The 24121-nt window shown below is 38.3% G+C and overlaps 1 protein-coding gene across 1 annotated transcript in view; it reads right to left on the reverse strand.

Moving 5' to 3' along the window:
- Positions 1–728: 728 nt before the first annotated feature.
- The window catches only part of UBL3 (ubiquitin like 3), a 59450-nt gene continuing 36057 nt past the window's right edge, over positions 729–24121 (reverse strand). The window contains exons 3-4 of the mRNA XM_070098187.1: positions 16267–16431; positions 729–3838 (exon numbers count right to left, since the gene is read on the reverse strand). Of these exons, the coding sequence (XP_069954288.1) occupies positions 3774–3838; positions 16267–16431 (230 nt within the window). The 3' untranslated portion in view covers positions 729–3773. The remainder of the gene's footprint in view (positions 3839–16266; positions 16432–24121) is intronic.

Genomic DNA, 24121 nt, shown 5'->3' on the forward strand with positions numbered 1-24121 from the left:
GATAGATAGGTGACATTCTCTTCTCCTCTCCTCTCCTTACTGCATTCATGCACAATCACCAGATATCTCTGTAAATAAACCTTTCAAGGATAATATAAGAAAAAAGAACAAGTGAATGACAGGCAATAAAATCTTTACCATAAGAGGTAGCACAGAGGCTTCTACACTGGCAACATTGTGGGAATGGGTTGTAGAGGCTAGGGATGAAGTCCAAATTGAAATTTTTGTCAAATCATTTGGCTTAGCGCTTCTTTTTGATTATAATAATAATTGTCAAATCATTTAAGTAATGCAGTATCTTCAAATCACTTGATGGGAAGCCGGGTCACCATATGGAGAAGACCCGGGCCGGAAGTACCAGTGAATCTCTAATGAATGAACTTGATGGGACAGAAGCAATATTTTGTGGAATACCTGAAGTTAGTGCTAACGATAGTGACGATCAGTATTACAATAAATTAAATTAACAGACTAGGACAAGCTATTTAGTGGTGAAGATAACTAGCAGTGTGAATATGAAGGATTTTAGTAAACTGAATAATAATGTGTATTTACATTATCCTATGTAACTATGACTCACATTTCATATTGTAAGCAGTTTGAAAATAAAATATGGTTTAACCTTGAGGATGGGAACAGTGGCCAATCCAGCCACTGTTCTGCACTATTCAGCTTTTGTGCTTGTAAACAAACCCAGGGGACAGGGTGGTGCAAATAAAACTACAGTACTGGATATTATCAAATTTATTTGTCTTTTTCAGTGAAGTATAATTACCGAGTGTGGGTTTACCTTTGATGCAGCAAAGATGTAGGAATATACTGTGTGGTTAGCCCACAACATATAATGATTCAAACCCATCAAAAGTATTTCCCATGAATAAGTCAACCCCCTACTTTTTGCCAAAAATTTGGTCTTAAAACCTCGACATATACTAGAGTATATACGGTAAAACATTAATGCAATTCAAAAATGGTAACTGGTTACTAGAGCACAAAGTGAACTAACCCTCCAAGAAATAAATTGTTGCCCCTTTCTTCTATTGGTATAGATACAAAGCATAATTTGTTAAAAGTGATTTATGAGTTCTATAAATTATCAGGCTTCAGATCTGACCCTTTTGAGGCATATTTCTTGTCAAGAGACGAAGATGCCATGACATGACCAGAGTTCTGGAATAACCCATGAATCACTCATTCTTATGCCACAATATATAATCATGAGTAAGACCTTGGCAGTATGTCATACTAACTTGACCTTTACACAACACAGAAATTAGTGAATTGACTACCAAACATTTCAAAACTTAAGGCTAAATATTTTTCAAATAAACTGTCATCCATCCTAACACTCACCTATGAATATAATCATTAAAAAATAAACAATCTGAAGAAAACAATTATATCTGAGGTACTTGAAGGATTGCCCTACAACATTACCATCTCTCACTTGAGCCTCCCTCTCAATGACAGGCTTAGTACTGCTTCATGAGCTATGATAATCATAAAATTAAACTCAATCTTAAATTAAGTGTGGGTGGTAAACATCTCTCCTGGCTACCATAGGGATTAGGGCAGAGTTTCTTGGGATGAGGAACACTGTAGATGTTATGTATGTTGAGGAATACACATGCTACTCACCATGTTGAGCAACATTACAATCATATTATCTGACATGCTGATGGAAATGAGCACATAATGTATGAGTTATTATGAAATGAAATGTGATGAAATGATGAGTATAGCACAAAGACATTCATGGTAAATGCCAAGATATATATTTTTTTTAGAAAGAAAACATGCAAACACTCACATATTCTCATATCTGAAAAATGAGACAATGAAATTTTAAGATAAATGTTCTCATTGTAGGATTGCAAGTGATTTTTCTAGTCATAAACTACATGACTATTTTTCTTAGATCTACAATGAGGATTATATTCAGGTCACACACACCTTTTAATAAAATCTTCCTAATGGAACTTGCTCTTATAGTCATATATATATATTTTTTTTCTGATTAGCTGAGTTTTACCTACCACTGTGACTGAAGCTGGAAGGTGGAGTATGAATTAACACAGTCTATAATCTATAAGATAGATTGCTTAGTAATTCTAGTATGGCTAAATAAAGAGAACACTGATTAAGTGGGCAGCTTCAATCACCGTGGAGCAAAGCTCAGTAAGCTGGGAGTGTAACACTAAAGCTTTACTCACTGTACTGTTTGTTATAAAAGAAAGTGGCTGTCACACCAACAGCTGTGTGACTGGAGGGGTCAGGCATCAGGTCACATGGGGCATGCTGGGTTAAGCACCTATTCTGAAGTCTTAATGTAAACAATTTCTGCTCTTAAAAATTATAACTTTATCTACAATACCATAATTTAAAGATCAGTGTTGAGGAGTCATTACAATAACTCTGACAAATACATGTTAGATAAGTCATGCTATGGTAAGAATTACAAGAAAAATAAAAACAATTACTAATTTAACACAGCAATAGAAGTGACTGACATTTATAAACGCATTAAATTCCTGGTTGTAGAAGAAGGCAAGACCCCTTTTGCTGCCCACATAGCACCAGCATGCCCTCTATCATGCCGGAGGAAATCTGATCTACATTGGCAAGAAACAAACAAAGCAACACAGGTGTAGACAACCACCTTAAAACATTGTCTGGACAGATGAAACAGTTACATGAGTGATCTACACATTATCATTTATATCACATAATCTTTTATTTGCTTATCATATATATATTTATATATATGTACAATCAAGAATTGTACCAGTGCCTAAAAACCCATCATCAGTCACTGGATGAAAGCTCTGAAACTCGCCTCTCCAAACTGCATGAAGTATATAATTCAATATTGCAACATGACACATCATTATTTTCACCTGTATGTATTTTCCCGCAAAAATGTCTCTTCCCACGAATCATTATATCTTGGATTAAACAAATGATACCCTCAGTCATGTCCCCACGATCAAACTGGGAGGCCAACAAGGAAGAAGTTCATCACAGACTAACCCACCCACCCCCAAGAATAATTCTCATGCCATCCTTCACTTTACATATTTGTTCCTAAGACTTGTCAATTCTTAAATTGAGGAAAAAAGTAACTTTGAATTAATAAGCAGAAAATACTAACAAACTGTTCTTTTGCACACCAGCTTCAACATTTGTGACTTGCAGGACAGGATATCTAGTTGCAAAATGATTTACTGATACATGGTATCTGGGATTAAAGAGGAGAGCTGGAGGGAGCTTTTTAACATGTGACCTGTCACAAGAACACCCCTGCTTACTACAATAGTCCTTTATACAGCACTTACACACATTCCTCTTTTGGGCTTTTATGAAGATCACCTGGAGCAATGGTCATGTAGCATAATAAGTGTCTGTCAACAGTCAATACAACTGCTAATTGCACATTAACACTACACAATCCCTTCATTTTTAAATTACCAGTTTAAATATTAACTGTGCTATAATACTGTAACACAGTAACCCAATTTTTCAAATTCAAATGCACTCTTGCTGTAAAAGTTAGTGTGTATTGTCAGGGTGTAAGAAAAGAACACTACATTAACAAGTCACCAGAGCCTGACACATGGATCCAAGTTATTCTGGCCTTAATCTAGCCAGATTATTGGGTCCTTCCAGGTGATGGTGCTGACTGGTGTTGGATAGGCAGTGGATGGTAAATATGGCTGTGACTTAGAAATGTGCTCATTGGAGACTTGGGCCAATGATGGTAGTTCCATAGGTCACTAGAGGATAGCACAAGAAGCAGAACAGCAGCTCGAAGACCCGCCCTTGCTCTTCTGCCGTTGGTCTGTAACGAGTGTTTTTATTAATCTTTTATATAAATTACCTGTTCTCAAAGCAAAAATCACTGTTTCCTAAATGACATTTTAAATTTGGAATGCACAACAAGCAGCCTTTTTTTTAATTTACCAAATCTTTTTTGTACAAAGAAAGTTAAAATAAATTACACAAAATAATTTATTCAAGTACAGCTAAGTGAGATTCAGAATTTGAGTATTAATTATTCAGCATTCTTTTTTTTTTTTTTAATTTTGAAGCTAAATCAAGTATGTACTGTACGTATTTTAATGTACATCTCCTATCCATTCTGTGGAGAGAGTGCAAGAGCAAATGGATACACATAAAGCCTATCATAGTAAATAGACTCTAAGACGGTTTACACGAGTACCTGCAGGTACAGAGTACTGCAAATTCTTTACAAACTGCTATTCTTTTATCTGCAACAAGTAAATTTAGGATATTTGGTATGAATTTCTAGTACAGTACAGGCAGCTCCCACTTTACAGTGCTTTGCTTTACAGTATTTTGCTAATACAGCAGTTTTCAATTATACCAATTCTTCATTTATTCAGACTTTCTACAATAAATATATTCACCACTTACTATAAGCTAAGGAAAAAAATATTTTAAGGTAAGTAATGTGTGTACTGTATATGCATGTTTTAGGCCTAACTATATTGCTCACTTAACCCTTTCAGGGTTTCCGACGTACTAGTACGGCTTATGCGCCAGGGTTATTGACGTACTAGTACGCATAAATTCTGCTGCCTTCAAATCAAGCGGGAAAAGGCTGGTAGGCCTAGATGTGAGAGAATGGGTCTGCGTGGTCGGTGTGTGCGGTAGGAAAAAATTTGGAGACCCAGTGGTGCATTGTGGGAACACCATTTTAGTACACCTTGTTCACCATGCCTCATGGTAAGAAACTCCTCACTCCTCGGCGAATTGGGACACTTTTGTTTCCCAGTGACAGTGAAGATGAGTTTCAAGGTTTTGATGAGGTTGTGACCGAAACTAATGACCATAATACACTGGAACCTCTACTTACGAGTTTAATCCGTTCCAAGACCTTGCTCGCAACTGGATTTGCTCGTTTGCAGAGTCAATTTTCTTCATTTAAATTAATTGAAATGCAATTAATCCATTCCAGTGGAATTCTGTACTTCAATAATTTTACTAATATCAACTCTACGGCTTATTTATCTATCTCACTACATCTAATATGACATAATAAACAATATAAATAACACAGAAACCTGATATATACTCTAAAATTAATAAAATTTACAGTAGACCATCATTTAGCACGAGTTTGACTGACTTACTGAATGACTTGACTGAATGCCTTAAAGTTAGACACTCCAGTACAACCATCGCCTTCAGTACCAGAGCCTCTACCATCCACCTCAGCCCAGTAGGGCCACAGCATAACTATCCACTCTCTTCACAATCATCCATAAACACCAGCACCCACAATTTAAGGTAAGAAATACTATTATTTCTGTTACATTTGTTTACTCTGAAACATAGCCAAGCAATGGACCATTTCTCCTACTCTGAGCTGAATTTCAAGGTACTTTTCGTCAGGAAAGCAATCAAAATCATATCTATTTCTGTAATATATCTTCCATTCTATCAAATGAGATCAAAAAACGAGAATACAACCATAAAAACCATACAAAAATACCGCTAAGGGGTGACTAATTGCTGAGAAGTGAACTCCATTATTTATGCTTAGATTTCTTTCATTTTTGGTGTACATTAAGAAGCATCTTTCCATCATACATTGCCCAAGTTTCAATAAGATAGTCCAATAAACAAATGAGATACAATTCCCGAGAGCAAGAGCCCCTCACCACTGTCAAGGAACCTGCCTTGAGGTCTGCTCGCTTATGGAAATTTTGCTCGCGTATAGAAGCAAAAAATTGACCCATCGACTGCTCGCATGTGGACACACTCGCAAGTAGAGGTTCCATTGTGCCAGTAATAGTGAGGAAAATCCAAATGACCCTCATCCTTCCACTTCTGGTGCTGGGCCATCTTGTTCACGTTCATTTGTATCAGAACGAAAGAGGAAACTCGTACTTTCCCATATCCAGGACTCAGATGTGAGCAATGGTGATGACAGTGATAGTGAATATGAACTACAAGCTCTTGAAAACAGTTCCAGTAGCAATGGTGAAGTAGAATATTCTCCAGTGAAGCATCAGTATATACGATGGTATATGTGTTCTGGTAGTGTGTCATATGCTATTCCAAGGGGAAGGAGTACATCCCATGGCTGTACAGCAAGGACAGAGAGAGTGAAAATGAAGATGATAGTGTTGCAATTGGGATGGAAAATGTGCATGCATCTGGTGTTGGTAGTGGTGGTGTCAGCCATGAGGCACCAGCAGTGGGCCATGCTGCCACCCACACTGCTGCCTCAGCTGATCTACAACAAAGACCACCATTCCCCACCCACCCACCACACCAACCTCCACAACCACAACCACCTGTCAATATCCAGTACCCACCAGCAGACTGCACCTGGGATTGGCAGGAAGCTGACAATTTTGTTCCCAATCCCCATCACTTCGATGAAAGTCAAAGTGGAATACGGCTATCGTGTACACTTGGGAACAATGCCACTGAACTAAAATGTTTCAAATTATTCTTTGATGAATTCCTGATGGAAATTATTGTCAGGGAAAGCAACAGATACTTCGAGTACACCATGGCAAACACAATACTTTCACCAAAATCACGCCTACACCATTAGAAGGAGACAACTGTGGCTGAGATGTATCTTTTCTTTGCCACAATAATGCTTATGCCACATGCGTATAAGCACAGTGTCAAATCATACTGGTCAACAGACCGCCTGATTGCAACCCCAGGTTTCAGTGATGTAATGCAAGTGAATCGATTTGTGCTACTATTATGTATGCTTCACTTCTCGGACAAAACCAGGTCTGACAGAAATGACAGGTTATATAAGATTAGGAATGTGTTTGTGTATCTGAAACAGAAATTCAATATGTATTTTTATCCCTTCAGGAAGCTTGTTATTGATGAGTCTTTGATTCTGTTCAAAGGAAGACTGTCAGTCAAGCAGTACATACCAAGCAAGAGGAAACGCTTTGGTATAAAGTTGTTTGTGCTTTGTGACTACTACAGTGGTGTACACTGGAAGTAATACATTGCAAAATACCAGGAAGTTATTGGGCATCTCTGGTAATGTGGTTAGAACAATGATGGAACCATATCTTGGTAAAGGGCATATATTATATACTGATAACTGGTACACAAGCCCCTCACTCAGTGATTTTTTTGCGAGTGAACATGACAGATGTGTGTGGCACAGTGCGTGGAAATCGTAAGCATATGCCCAGGTTTGACGCTGACACTCGCAGGGGTGAGGTGCAGGCGTTTGCTGCCAATGACATCATGGCATTTCGGTGGCATGGCAAATGAGATGTCATTCTGTTGTCATCAGTTCACCCTAACAAAATGAAAAACATTGGCAGGCAGAATAGAGAGACCAATGAACCCATTCTAAAACCTGCAGCTGTGATAGACTACACCCTCAATATGTACTCAGTGGACAAATGTGACATGCAGATTGGGTTTACTGATTGTACTTGCAAGAGTTATAAGTGGTACATAAAACTCTTTTTCCATATTCTGGACATTTCCATGCTCAATGCTTATAATATGTATAAGATGAGGACCAGAAACAAACCACCATATGGCAAATTTTGTTTGTCTGTCATCAGACAAATAGTATTCAAGTACCAAGGAACAACACCTGCATTAGAAAACCGCCCACTAAATTATCAACAACTACCTTCTCCTCTGAGGCATGGTGATCACTTCCTAATACAATTGCCTGCTACTGCTTTCAAGAAAAAGGCTCAGAAGAGGTGTTATGTCTGTGCACATACAAAAAAAACACCCACAACAATGCAGACACACTCATTTTATGTGAGGAGTGTAAAACACCACTGTGAATGACACCATGTTTCAAAGACTTCCACAGGCTGCAGAACTTCTAGAAACATGTACTGTAACTGTATATGTGTATATAAAATATAGAAAAATAGTAATAAACAACATTTTATATTGTTCGTTTGTGTAAACAAGTTTTGTAAACAATATAATGACAACAGTGTTTGTGCAGTTACTGTGTAGTACAGGTCCGCCATCAGAAATCCGGCAATCAGTTATTCGGTTCCTTCAGTTATTCGGCACTAATTTTGGCTAGCATAATTTCAAATTTCCAGGGTCACCACACCAACCTGCTCGTACTGTTTGGTGGCGCTACTTGCTGCATAAGTCATTCTAATTTCTTTTTCTCCATTTGTTATAACCTGCTTACTTTTAGCCCTAGCCATGGTTTCAATGAATAAAAGAAATTCTTCTCATTATGTAAAGCACCTACACAGTACATTGTCCATTAAAGATAAGGTGGCTTTGAAGCCACTGTTGGTTGCCATGAGCTCAGTCTTGTGATGCAGGAGAATATGCTTCATTATTACGCTAATATCAACACTACAGCTTATTGCCTATCGCAACTGATCTAATATGACATAATAAACAATATAAATAACATAAAACATGTTAAATACTCCAGAATGAATAATATTTGGCATAATACCGAGCAGTTCGACAGAGGATATGGTATACAAATACCATTCTCCTATCCCTGTCTTGGGGGCTTATATTAGAGAAAACGGAGTGTAGCACAGGGCTAACTGATAGACACTCGTACTGTACCATAAACCTGAAACAAAAAAGTTATTTTCTCTATACAGATTATCACACACAGCAGCATATGTGTAGAGAACCTAGGATAACCCAAAAAAGTCAGACACTGTGGCTTATTTCTAGTACCTGGCTTGGGTTAGCCATATATAATTTTTGGTAAATATTCGATTCCCAGCCAGGGTAGAAACATTGGGCATGTTTCTTTACACCTGTTGTCTATGTTCACCCATCAGTAAATGGGTACCTGGGTGTTAGCCGACTGGTGTGGGTGTTATCCTGGGACACTGACCTAATTTGCTTGAAATACTCTGCATAACAAGCGGCTTTCTATATAGTAGTATATCACTGATGTCAGCTAGGCCTGTATACATTGTACATGTACGTGTAGTAAATAAAGATATTATTATTATTTTTTATTAGCATACTGGCCGATTCCCACCAAGGCAGGGTGGCCCGAAAAAGAAAAACTTTCACCATCATTCACTCCATCACTGTCTTGCCAGAAGGGTGTTACACTAGTTTTTAAACTGCAACATTAACACCCCTCCTTCAGAGTGCAGGCACTGTACTTCCCATCTCCAGGACTCAAGTCCGGCCTGCCGGTTTCCCTGAATCCCTTCATAAATGTTACTTTGCTCACACTCCAACAGCACGTCAAGTATTAAAAACCATTTGTCTCCATTCACTCCTATCAAACACACTCACGCATGCCCGCTGGAAGTCCAAGCCCCTCGCACTCAAAACCTCCTTTACCCCCTCCCTCCAACCTTTCCTACCCTGCATATAAACAGCATGTTTATATGCAATGTAACATGTTTTTTATATAATTTTGAAGAAAATATCATAGAGGAATAATGAAAATATCTATAATGACGTAAAATTAGACATTTAATGTGCCCAAGAGCGATTATTATGTAATAATAGAGAGATGTGCTCATGGAGAATGTAAACAAATCAGGCGGGCTGCACCACATTTGAAAGACCACTTGCCGTATAGAAAGTTCTGGTCATAATTTGAGATCGCCATATTAGCGGAATGCCATAAGGCAAAACGCCGAAAAGAGGCCCTACTGTATATAAATAGCGTCGTCAGCTCTTTGCTGATGACACTGTGCTTTTGGGAGATTCTGAAGAGAAGTTGCAAAGGTTGGTGGATGAATTTGGTAGGGTATGTAAAAGAAGAAAATTAAAAGTGAATATAGGAAAGAGTAAGGTGATGAGGATAACAAAAAGATTAGGTGATGAAAGATTGGATATCAGATAGGAGGGAGAGAGTATAGAGGAGGTGAATGTATTCAGATATTTAGGAGTGGGTATGTCAGCAGATGGGTCTATGAAGGATGAGGTGAATCATAGAATTGATGAGGGGAAATGGGTGAGTGGTGCAGTTAGGAGTCTGTGGAGACAAAGAACTTTGTCCATGGAAGCATAGAGGGGAATGTATGAGAGTATAGTTAAACCAACACTCTTAAATGGGTGTGAAGCATGGGTGATGAATGTTGCAATGAGGAGAAGGCTGGAGGCGTGGAGATGTCATGTCTGAGGGCAATGTGTGGTGAGAAAATAATGCAGAGAATTTGTAGTTTGGAAATTAGGAGAGGGTGTGGGATTACCAGAACTATTATCCAGAGGGCTGAAGAGGAGTTTTTGAGGTGGTTCGGACATGTAGAGAGAATGGAACAAAACAGAATGGCTTCAAGAGTGTATAAATCTGTAGCGGAGGGAAGGCGGGGTAGGGGTCAGCCGAGGAAAGGTTGGAGGGAGGGGGTAAAGGTGGTTTTGCGTGCGAGGGGCTTAGACTTGTAGCAAGCATGCATGAGCATATTTGATAGGAGTGAATGGAGACAAATGGTTTTTAATACTTGACGTGCTGTTGGAGTGTGAGCAAAGTAACATTTATGAAGGGATTCAGGGAAACCAGCAGGTCGGACTTGAGTCCTGGAGATGGGAAGGACAGTGTCTTCATTCTGGAAGATGAGTGTCAATGTTGCAGTGGCATGACAGTGATGGAGTGAATGTTGATGAAAGTTTTTCTTTTTCAGGCCACCCTACCTTAGTGGGAATCGGCCAATGTATTAATAAAAAAAAATTATATAATACAGGTACCATCCGACTTAAGACCAAGCTCAGTTCCGACCAACCGGTCGTAAGTCGAGTGTTCGACTTACTATTGAATATGAACAACACACTTTTTTAATGATTTCACTTTGTTTTATTTTGGTACGTATTTCATTTTTTACTCTACTTTTTATGCTGTTAGTACTGTATTTTATACCAAAAGGTTTAGGATAAGCTTTGTGTACAACACAAACAGTTGTTCGTTTCCAAGAAATCTGGCATAAAAAACATGGTTGTAAGTTGAGTGGTTGTATGTTGGATGGTAAGTTTGTATGTAGGTAGGTAGGCACACAGAGAGAGACAGAGAGAGAGACAGAGAGAGAGACAGAGAGACAGAGAGAGAGAGAGACAGAGACAGAGTGTGTGAGTGTGTGTGTGTGAGTGAGTGAGTGTGTGTGTGTGTGTGTGTGTGTGTGTGTGTGTGTGTGTGTGTGTGTGTGTGTGTGTGTGTGTGTGTGTGTGTGTGCGCGCGCGTGCATGTGCGTTCGTGTATACTTTTACCTTTCATGAGTTTCGAGAGTTTTTCTATTTCTAGAGCCTTGCCCTGGGTCAGGTTTCTCTGGTTCTTATTTGGCTAACCAGGTTGTTGCTACTGGCAATCCCTACGTACATAGGGTGTTTCATACTTCTACTTTACCTCCAAAATATTTATATAAAACTTCTAACAATAAAACTTGCAGCGAGTATAAAAAACAGACTGAAATACACAATATCATGGCGGGAAAAACTCACAAGTAATTTGTACTTAGGAAAGGACCCTTATGACGATGTTTCGGTCCTTCCGCGAAAGAAAAAGAGGTCGGGAGGAAGGAAGGCCTTATAAGAACATAAGATTGGAGGAACACTGCAGAAGGCCTACTGGCCCATGCAAGGCAGGTCCTTATCAAAACGACCTCTACCTAAAGTTACCCAAGAAATAACTCCCGTACCCAGCAGCAGTAGTAGTAGTAATAGTAGCAGCATTGATAGTACTGAGTACATGTATTGGTGGAGGACTCAACGCAGTACTTGATGAATTTGGCAGGGGAACGGCAGTATAGGCAGACCCCTCTCCCGTTTTGCAGTGTGTGTGTGTCCTAACAATAAAATCGACTAACAAAGTATTTTAGCATAAAAATTTGGGCCCGACCAATGATGAAAAAACTTGACTAACACCATTCATCCCGAACGTGTCCACGCAGCCTTGTGGCCTGAGCGTGCCTTAGCTGCCCTGCCTTCACGCATACATTCGGTACATTTTTGTATTCAGTGTTTTAGTGCTTGTAACTGCTAAATAAGCCACCATGGGCCCAAAGAAAGCTTCTAGTGCCAACCCTGTGGTAAAAAGGGTGAGAATTACAATTGAAATGAAGGAGATAATTACATAGTATGAAACTGAAGTGCGTGTCTCCGAACTGGGCAGGTTGTATAACAAACCCCAATCAACCATCGCTACTATCTTGGCCAACAAAGACAATCAAGGAAGCTGTTGTTGCGAAAGGTGAAAGTATGTTTTCAAAACACTGTTACTGGTGTGGATAAACGAAAAACAGATATCAGGAGATAGCATCTCTCAGTCATATGTGAAAAGGCAGGGCAGTTGCATGACGATTTAATTAAAAAAAGGCCTGCAACTAGTGGTGATGTAAGTGAATTTAAGGCCAGCAAAGGTTGGTTTGAGAGATTTAAGAATCGTAGTGGCATACACAGTGTGGTAAAGCATGGTGCAGCTGCCAGTTTGGACCAAAAAGCAGGTGAAAAATATGTGCAGGAATTCAAAGAGTACATAGAGGCTTAAGGATTAAAACCCCAAAAAGTGTTTATTTGTGACAAAACAGGCCTGTTTTGGAAGAAAATGCTAAACAGGACCTACATTACACAGGAGGAAAAAGCACTTCCAGGACACAAGTCTATGAAGGACAGGGTTACTTTAATGTTGTGTAGTAATGCTAGTGGTGATTGCAAAGTGAAGCCTTTACTCGTGTATCACTCTGAAACTCCCAGAGTGTTCAAGAAACACAATGTCGTCAAGGTTAATTTGTGTGTGATGTGGAGAGCAAACAGTAAGGTATGGGTCACTAGGGACATTTCTATGATTGGTTTTGTCATGTGTTTGGCCCCACAGTGAAAAATTACCTCCTGGAAAATAAATTGGACCTTAAGTGCCTCCTGGTATTAGACAATGCTCCTGCTCATCCTTCAGAGTTGCCACAGCGAATTTCAGGGGACCTGAGTTTTATCAAAGTGAAATTCTTGCCTCCTAATACCACTCCTCTCCTCCAGCCTATGGACCAGCAGGTCATTTCAAATTTCAAAAAACTGTACACCAAAGCAATGTTTCAAAAGTGCTTTGAAATGACCTCAGACACTCAATTGACCCTAAGAGACTTTTGGAAAGATCACTTTAGTATCCTCAATTGCATAAACCTTATAGGTAAGGCATGGAAGGGAGTGACTAACAGGACCCTGAACCCTGCTTGGAGAAAATTGTGGCTAGAATGTGTAGAAGAGAGGGATTTTGAAGGGTTTGGGGCTAACCCTGAGAAGCCTATGCCAGCTGTGGAATCTACTGTGGCATTGGGGAAGTCCATGGGGTTGGACGTTAGTGGGGGGGATGTGGAAGAGTTGGTGGAGGACAATGATGAAGAACTAACCACTGATGAGCTGCAAGAGCATCTGCAACAGCAAGAGGACACAACTGAGGAAACTGCTTCAGAGGGGAGAGAGTTATGGAGGAAGTTGCCTTCTTCAAAGATTAAGGAAATTTGTGCAAAGTGGGTTGATGTGCAAACCTTTATGGATGAAAACCATCCTGACACAGCTATTGCAAGCTGTGCTGGTGACTTTTACAATGACAATGTTGTGGCCCATTTTAGGAAAATATTAAAGGAATGCGAGGTACACAGCCCTATGGAAAGATTTTTGGTGTGACAAAGGTCCAATGACTCTCAAGTTGTTCCCAGTGGCATTAAAAAAAGAAAGGAAGTAAGCCCGGAAAAGGACTTGGTACCTAAAGTCCTTATGGAAGGGGATTCCCCTTCCTAAAAAAATACATCTCCATCTCCCCTCCTCCCATCTCATCACTCATCATTACATCTTCAATAAAGGTAAGTGTCACTTATTCTTCATTTAGTACAGTACGTGTATTGATTGTGCATGTATCCTTCTTTTTCTGTGTAGGAAAATGTATATTTCACGTGAAAAAAAAAATCGTACTTTTGGGTGTCTGGAACGGATTAATTGCATTACCATTATTTCTTATGGGGAAAATTAATTCGACTAACGATAAATTCAACTAACGACAAGCTCTCTGGAACGGATTAATATTGTTGGTTGAGGGTCCACTGTATGTATGTATGTATTACCTGGAGAGAGTTCCGGGGGTCAACGCCCCCGCGGCCCGGTCTGTGACCAGGCCTCCTGGTGGATCAGAGCCTGATCAACCAGGCTGTTGCTGCTGGCTGGCTGCTGTGTGTGTGTGTGTGTGTGTGTATGTATGTATATACAGTGGACCCCCGCTTAACGATCACCTCCCAATGCGACCAATTATGTAAGTGTATTAATGTAAGTGCGTTTGTACGTGTATGTTTGGGGGTCTGAAATGGACTAATCTACTTCACAATATTCCTTATGGGAACAAATTCGGTCAGTACTGGCACCTGAACATACTTCTGGAATGAAAAAATATCGTTAACCGGGGGTCCACTGTATATATATACAGTGGTCCCTCGCTTTTCGTAGTTCTCGGCAATCGTAAATTTCGCCAATCATAGGGGTATTTTCGTATAAACATGGACTCGCTTTTCATAGGTTGACTCGTGAATAGTAGTTCGTCCGGGACGCGTATGCACAGTGTGAGCCGGGGCGGCCTCCCTACCCAGCCAGTCTGGCATTGTTTACCAGTGAGAGAAGGTCCCCTCAAATGCTCCTACGAAATATTTCATAATATTCCACTCATTTTAGTGCTTGCAAGTACTAAATAAGCTACCATGGCTCCAAAGAAAGCTCCTAGTGCCAAGCCTGTGGTAAAGAAGGTGAGAAATATGTACAGTGACAAAGTCTTGGGTCATTTTAGGGAAGTGTTAAAGAGACGCCAGAAACAGAGCTCTCTCCACAGTTACTTTGCGAGACAGGACTAGAGTGACTCTCAAGGTGGTCCAAGTGGCATTAAGAAACAGAGAAGAGAAGCAACCCCAGAGAAGCAATTGGTACCTGAGGTGTTGCTGGAAGGGGATTCCCCTTCCAAACTGTAAACAATCCAATCTCTCCTCCTCCAGTTTCCCATACACTAAGAAGAATCTCCAATAAAGGTAAGTGTACGCTGTTAATGTTTCATTCATCATTTCCCATTGTATTGTTTATGTACTACATGTATATTTCATGTAAAAAAATTTTTTGTTTTAATACTTCTGGGTGTCAGGAACGGATTAATTGTATTTACATTATTTCTTATGGGGAAAATTGATTCGCAAATCGTAAATTTCGTTTATAGTAACGGATTAATTACGAAAAACGAGGGACCACTGTTGTTGAAAAAAAAAAAACATACACACACACACACACACACACACACACACACCCTGATGAGTTCCTTGTTGTTTATGAATATCAAATCCTTGGTATTCTCATTTCTAGTGGGATCAGTTATCTGTTGGTTCAATGAGTACTTTTCACAAAGCCTCATTAGTTACCTGGTATGTACTTGTTGAGCCAGGGTGCTTCCAGGAGTAATTTCTGGTATGTATAATGTTGTGTTGAGCCATCTTCCATTTTACATGTGGGAGATTAAAATCTCCAAGGAGTATAATATTTCTAGCCTATCCAGACAGCTATCTATCTTCCTTAATGATCTGCAAATTCCTCAGCAGTTGCTGACAGTAATTTATATACTAGGATAATTACCATATTCCTATTTCAAACTTTAATACCCAGAATTTCTACTGTATCTTTCGCAGAATTCAGCAGTTCTGAGCAGCAGAAAGTCTCTTTCCCACACAGTCCTACTCCCTGTGACCTATTAATTCTATCACATCTATACATGTTGTAGCTTTCTATCTTTACTTCTCCATCCAAAACATCCCTTGTGTGTGTTTCTGTAAATGTTCCGACATGGCATTTGCTTCTGAGAGGAGCCCACTAATGTAACTGTCAAGCTCATTACTACAAGTTAATATGAGTGCAGTAAGCATGCAAAATGGTTTAGTTTGTAATGTATAAGCCCAATTATGTATTCTTATGCCCAACTCAACATGCCAACTATACAATAATTCTTATCCGATGAAGTGGCAACAAGAGCAGATGCAATTATCCCAGCAGATTTCTATTTTGAATAAATGCCATTATAATTAATTTAAAAGTGCAATTACTGGCAAAGGCTTCTCTAGGGTGCTTCACAAACGTGTTTACTCTAAAATGAGTACACCTTTCACAGAGGGGTGAGGTGCTTTTGTTTATATTGATGAAGCTCATGCAGGTCATGAAATCTAATTTGTGTCACATTAAACTGATGTCTTTGTTTACAGTATTTACTGAATTTAAGCAAAAATATAAAATTATAATATTGTAAAACTGGTGAAGTGCCATTTTGCATACCTTGAGAGTTTGGCTCTGGTAGATTTTCTCTGGGAACAAGATGCATGACACAAGTCTTGCCAGCAGGAAGGCCCAGAGCCCCTAACGTTACATTTCCATGAAGAAATCGTCCTTGATATATTAGACGTAAGATTTCTGCCTTACTGACGCTTTCATCTACCCATTCTGTAAAAAAGAATGATTTATAAATAATAAAGGAGACAATACCATAGCTGGAACAATTCACAAATAACAAATTTTGGTCTGTCCTAGAACATTGTCAAGTTGCAAATGAGAGAGAAATGAGAGAACCAGAAGGCAGGTCAATAAGATGGAGAGGGTAGAATAGACCAATGATGGTAATAGTAGTACTTGTGTAGAAGTAATAGTAGAGAGCAGCTGTTAGAGCTAGGTCCTCAAAGTCCAATATATATACCACAGCACAGTTAATTAGAAGCTTACCTTATACCTTTGATAAGTTTCGAGTCTTACTACTCTCGGAGCCCTGTCATGGGCCAGGCCTGTCTTGAGGAATTTGACATGAGGAGCTTATCAAGTTCTTTTTTGAGCACAGCCAAGGACCTGCTGGTAATTCCCCTTAGTAATTCTCTCTCCCACATTCCAGGGAGTACAATCAAGTGACTTCTGATGTTCCCAATAATTCAGGGGCTTTACTGAATTGATACATGCAGTGAGCATTCTTAGTACATTCTCTAGGTTTGCAATTTTGCCAGCCTTAAAGGGGCTGTTAACGTACAGCAATATTCCAGCCTCGAGAGAACAAGTGACTGATGCAACACTGGCTTGACATGTCTTGTTACATCCTATCATTTGCCTTGCATTTATGATCCTTCAATGAGAGATCTATTACTCTTGATTCTTAGCATTAGTTTTCATATACATGTAGTTGTGAATTTGAATTAGTTTTATACTCTGTTTTAGTTTTTATTTCCTCCACTTTTCCTATAAAAGAACAACTGAAATTTGTCCTCAATGAAAATCTTGTTAGTTTTCTGTGGCCCACTGAAAGACTTGGTTTGTCTACTTGGAGATTTGCACTGTCTTCCATAGATGACACTCTCATGCAAATTCTAGTGTCATTTGAAAAGGATGATATGGTGCTATATGATTTATGGCAGTCTGCATCAGATATGTGGAAAAGGTTGGAGAACAAGCGCTGTCAGTGAAGCAGCCTCTGGCTTAATGCTATTTACTATTACTCTTTGCATTCTAAGTTAAAAACCCAGTTGTCCATTTTTCCAGTTATTCCTTCTGTACTGCACACATTTTGTGTGCTATTACACCATGCTGATGCTTATGAAAGACCTTGGCAAAGTCTACGTACACTACATGATTTGTTTTTGTCTTCTTGTGCATCTAAGACTGTCATAAATAGTTGTTGGAGGCAGGAGTGGCCTACTCTAAATCCATTCTGCCTCAAGTTATGCAAGATTTTTATAATGTTCCCACATTATAAAATATAAGTGTTGAAGACAGTTAACTCAGATTACAACCCAGTCTAATTTCAGACCTTCATGCACACGGGACCTGAGCAGCAAAACATAAATAGCTATGAGGATGTTTTCACCAAATTTAACTTTAACTAGAACATCAATTGGATCAAATAAATCAGGTCTTTAATGAAACATGTTGGGAAGATATATTGATCAAGATGGATTCGAATCAGTGTCACAGAGGATAAACTTTGTCAGTGTTATCAGTCTGTCAGTCTTTGCTATTGCATTGCTGCCACCCTCATGGAATGGAGCTATACCCATTGTTTTTAATGACTGTGGGATGACCCCCTTCTCTAGGCTCCCTCTCCACAGAATATTTAAGGTTTGTGATAGGGTTTTCTTGAAGCTTTTGATGCATATGGAGTTTCATGAATCTGGGCCTGAGGAAGAGTGTATGGACATGCTGTCCATGGCTTTTTCAAAGTCAAATAGGGTTGGGGTTACATTGGAAATTTTGGAGATGTTGACAAAGTTTTAAGTCTTATTCATGAAGAATTCATTTTGACTGTCAACCTTTGGTTTGATTAACAGCTCACTTAACATCAATATGTAGCTCATTTCTTTGCTATCATCAGTGTAAGTACCATCTTTGAGTAAAGACCTGATTCTGAATCTGGTTTTTGCCCTTCTGGACTGCTTTCAATTTCATTAATTGCTTTTAACTCTTTCTGTCTGTCCCGGACTCTGTATGATTTATTCAATTTATGTTCAGTATCTATTTCTCTAGCTAGTGTTGCCTGAAAGCCTAGCACCCCTGAGAAGTTTCGTGATTTTTCGTCTCTCACATCTCTCTTTTCTTAGTCACGTGTGCCTTTAGCACATTTATAGTGCCAAAGTTTATCCTCATGACACTGACTTGAATCCATCTTGATCAATATATCTTCCCAACATGTTTCATTAAAGACTTGATTTATTTGATCCCAGTTGATGTTCTAGTTAAAGTTAAATTTGGTGAAAACATCCTCATAGCTATTTGTGTTTTGCTGCTCAGGTCCCGTGTGAATGAAGGTCTGAAATTAGACTGGGTTGTAATCTGAGTTAACAGTCTTCAACACTTATATTTCATACCAGATCATCATTGTTCATGATATAAGGTCAAGAGTATTTTCTAGTCTTATTGGTTTTACTATCTGCTGGTTTAAAGGGAATCTACTACAGAGATTTAATAGTTTATTTGTGGAAAACTTTTCATCAAAATTGGCTCCTGTTACTCTCTCTTCTGTTACAATATTTCCTTCCACTTTAGATGTCTAAGGTAAAGTCACCACATGCACTCTTCCACTTTAGATGTCTAAGGTAAAGTCACCACATGCACTCTTCCACTTTAGATGTCTCTAAGGTGAAGTCACTACACAACAGGACATTTAGTGCCGAGTTTAGAAATTTTCCAGGCGTAACTATTTTTCAATGGCTGATCTTCAAACTGCTAAGAAATTACATCTGGTGGTTTATATACAAGTACAAAAACTAGATTCTAGTTTTTAATCTTTACTACTAAGACTTCTACTACATCATCTATGCCGTTTAGTAACTCACTGCAAGTGAATGACACAGACCAGATTCCCCTTGTTGCCTATTTTTCTAGGATTGTATCCAGGTATCCATATTTCATTGTTAAAGTATTCTTTAATAAAAGCTGTAAACACTGAATCTGACTTCAAGGAGTCTACTAATAAAAGGTATTTTGTTTCTTGGTTTGAGACCTTGTATGTTTGCAAACATAAATAATAGCATATTACATAGTTATGCTTGGGGGAGAGATATTCTTGTTAGAGTAGTAATAGATAAAAGAACAAAGGAGCACTGCAGATCACTCACACACACAGGACATCACTTCAAGCCTCACTGAGTTTGTTTTTTTTCCTAGGTTGTCAGCAACTTCATCATGGCGCACCGTGTGTGCATTCACTCACTTCGTGGTACCATCTTGGACACGATGAGAAAGATTGGCAACACTCCTGACAACTACCCTGTAAATGAAACTGCCCAACCTCCTCAGTACTTTAAGAACTTTCATCGCTGTCGGCTTTAACGATGACAAAGTCGACAAGATAACCACCACTTAAGCTCTCAAGGACTGTGACTTCGAAGTGACTCCTTCCCTGAGTCGAGGGCCAAGAAATGTGTGTTCATAAAGCTTGATCGCAACATCACCAGCCAATCAAGAGGCAACTTGAAATGACTCACTGAAGTTCAAAATGACTGGACCACCATCAACCCCACAAAAATTTAAATTGCTAGCTCTATGATTAAAGTCACAATGACTGAAATCTCCATGGCATTTCAAGCAGCCAGTAAAGGCCTACACATGTTATATTACCACATTAATCCTAAGAACATATAACCATAGTCAGAAGATATACTGGCCCACACTGGACATGAGTAGAGAGTAATGAGGGTAAATCACTGCTCACAGATGTAAAAATGTTGGTAGAATTATCAACAATACGTAAGATAAAAGCACACACCTCCAAGTGATGGTGATCAAAATATCCAGTTCATACCTCTCCTCCTGCTACTGATTCTTTCAGTGTCTATACCTTTGCTGCTTCTCTTGTCCCCTTCAATACTTTGGTGAAACTGGCTGCTCTCTTTCCAACAGACTTTAAGAGCACAAAAGTGTTGGCCTTGCCAACACTAACTTGTCTGTCATGTTTGAGATCACAGCCATAATATGATAAGATTTGTTCAGATTTTTAACCTGGAAGGTTAGCCACCCAGGGTAACCCAAGAAAGTCAGTGCATCATTGGGAACTATGTCTTATTTCCATTGGGGGTCATTTAATCTTGTCCCCCAGGATGCAACCCACACCAGTAGATTAACACCCAGGTACCTATTTAGTGCTAAGTGAACAGGTACAGGTGTAAGGAAACATGCCCAACATTTCCACCCAATCTTACATAAATCTTAGTCCTGGCTTTGTTTCTGTAGATTCCTGCCTTTCTCAATACATTGTCAAATGTTTTAATCTTCAGAACACTCATGATTTGACCTGATCTTTGCCTCCTCCTCTCCTAAATGCAGGTTGTGAACAAACTGTTAAAACTAAAAGACTACTACTTTGGATTGTTTCTCTACATAGTGTCAACCTGGTGATATAAAAATGAAAAACAGAAAATGAAAGTATCCATATTCTTGTACATCACATATTATATATTTATTATTATTATCACACTGGCCGATTCCCACCAAGGCAGGGTGGCCCGAAAAAGAAAAACTTTCACCATCATTCACTCCATCACTGTCTTGCCAGAAGAGTGCTTTACACTACAGTTTTTAAACTGCAACATTAACACCCCTCCTTCAGAGTGCAGGCACTGTACTTCCCATCTCCAGGACTCAAGTCCGGCCTGCCGGTTTCCCTGAATCCCTTCATAAATGTTACTTTGCTCACACTCCAACAGCACGTCAAGTATTAAAAACCATTTGTCTCCATTCACTCCTATCAAACACGCTCACGCATGCCTGCTGGAAGTCCAAGCCCCTCGCACACAAAACCTCCTTTACCCCCTCCCTCCAACCTTTCCTAGGCTGACCCCTACCCCGCCTTCCTTCCACTACAGACTGATACACTCTTGAAGTCATTCTGTTTCGCTCCATTCTCTCTACATGTCCGAACCACCTCAACAACCCTTCCTCAGCCCTCTGGACAACAGTTTTGGTAATCCCGCACCTCCTCCTAACTTCCAAACTACGAATTCTCTGCATTATATTCACACCACACATTGCCCTCAGACATGACATCTCCACTGCCTCCAGCCTTCTCCTCGCTGCAACATTCATCACCCACGCTTCACACCCATATAAGAGCGTTGGTAAAACTATACTCTCATACATTCCCCTCTTTGCCTCCAAGGACAAAGTTCTTTGTCTCCACAGACTCCTATTTATATATATATATATATATATATATATATATATATATATATATATATATATATATATTATATATATATATATATATATATATATATATATATATTATATATATATATATATATATATATATATATATATATATATATATATATATATATATATATATATTATATATATATATATATATATATATTATATATATATATATATATATTATATATATATATATATATATATATATATATATATATATATATATATATATATATATATATATATATATTATATATATATATATATATTATATATATATATATATATATATATATATATATATATATATATATATATATATATATATATTATATATATATATATATATATATATATATATATATATATTATATATATGTATATATATATATATATATATATATATATATATATATATATATACATATATATAATATATATATATATATATATATATATATATATATATATATATATATATATATATATATATATATATATATAATATATATATATATATATATATATACTGTATACATTAACTTCAGTGTTACTCTAGACAATCACCTACTAACCTCAAACTCAAAAATTCTGCATTTTGAATATACAGTAGAGGAATAATGCAAGAGATATGGTTTCAATACAAAAGCTTTTACTGGACAACACACTGCTCAGAGCAGAACCTTTTTAATGACGCTCTACCTAGAATGAAACATTGTAACAACAAAAACTTGTGTCTTCATACCCAAATCTATACTCTATTGTAGTTACCAATAATATAAAATTTAAAGTGTATATAAAAGAAAACAGAAGTTAAGGGTGAGGATTTCCCTTGCTTTATGAGGGTTCACTTAATTTAAATTTCCTATGATAACAAATTCTGTCAGTATAGTAATTTTACATGTGTGATATACATCGGTTGTATGTTCTCAGTGAGGTCTGCAAAATGTACTAAAGATTCTAATTATGTATAAATACTGATGACCTTAGCAAGTTTTGTACAGCTGCCATGGGTCTAGGTTGCAACTACTGTACTGCATAAATTGAGGGACACCAGTACAGAAACCAAAACCTGAAGAAAACAATGCAAAACATCAACTCTGCAAGCAAAAACAATGTGTGTACTTCTTTTCAACAGTGTAATTTAGAGGCTGAACGCTTTCATCCAATCTCATCTCATTTCAGAGCCCTATCCTACCTAACACCTAGGTATATATGAAGGAATGGCCATATGTCTAGCCCAGCAACCAGGTTGCTGGGTGAGATGTATGGTTGATGGATGCTGTTTATTAACCAGGTTGCTAGATAGCAACCAACCATGAAGGACACTACAGGTGTTCCTACCAATTCAGGACAGAAGGGAGTCCTACTTTTCTTGGGGTCCTGCAGAACTAAAAACTGTGAATATATAGTTGGGTTCAATTTGTTTTAGATACAATACCTCAGTAACACTGCATATCACTATTCTGGCTAAAACTGACATTCACAAAAAATAATACGTAGTACTCGGAAGAGAGAGAGATTTGAGCATGGGACAGCCACTGAGTTAAAAAAAAAAAACAGTTGGCTAATTAAATATTTTCACCGGTTGTCATTCAGTAAAAAAAAATGGTCGGGAGTTTACCGAGAGAGGGTTTCAGGGGTCAATGTCCCCATGGCTCGGTCAGAGACCAGGCCTAGTGGTGGATCAGGGTATGATCAACCAGGCTGTTACTGCTGGCCTAGTTGAACCCTCAAAAAGAAAACTAGAGTACTTGTAGGAACAACTGTACTGTCTTGTCACATGACAGATGTTTTACACTCAAGCAGGATTGTTATGACAGATTAACTTTGGCTTAGCGCTTCTTTTTTATTATAATAATAATATGACAGATTAAGTCAAGCGATTTTCCTTAATGAAAAAAATAATTTAATAATTTATATGTTTCTCCAAGTCTATGAAAGTAGTAAAGGATCTATGGTACGTACAGTACTAAACAAGTTCTAGTACTAAACCTGGCACAGAATGACTGATCAAATTATATCTTTCAATGTGGCTGCGAACTGTGTTGCCAACTGATTCTGTCAACTTTCCCCACAATTAAGGTTAGGCTGATTGGTCTACAATTTGAAGCCAACAACCATCTCTCACAATGTAAATGGTTTATCATATTTGCCACAGTCCACTTATCTGTTTTCTGAATAAAAAACAAAAATATAAAAAATTTAACCTTAATTAAAACCTGTGACATACCACTTATAATATTCAAATAAAATGAACCTATAAATAAGAACATTATACAGTATGCCCAACACAGTGTCCATAACACTGAGAAGATCATACCTGTTAGCTGGTTCCAGGGGTTGCTGTTTCCCTGAGGATGGTCCCAGACCAAAGCAGCAATAATGATGCTAAGTAACGAGGGTGAGTGTTGTGAGACATGCTGAAGAACTCTGATGGAGTACT

The sequence above is a fragment of the Cherax quadricarinatus genome, chromosome 4, assembly GCF_038502225.1.
Source record: "Cherax quadricarinatus isolate ZL_2023a chromosome 4, ASM3850222v1, whole genome shotgun sequence".
NCBI classification, from domain to species: Eukaryota; Metazoa; Arthropoda; class Malacostraca; order Decapoda; family Parastacidae; genus Cherax; species Cherax quadricarinatus.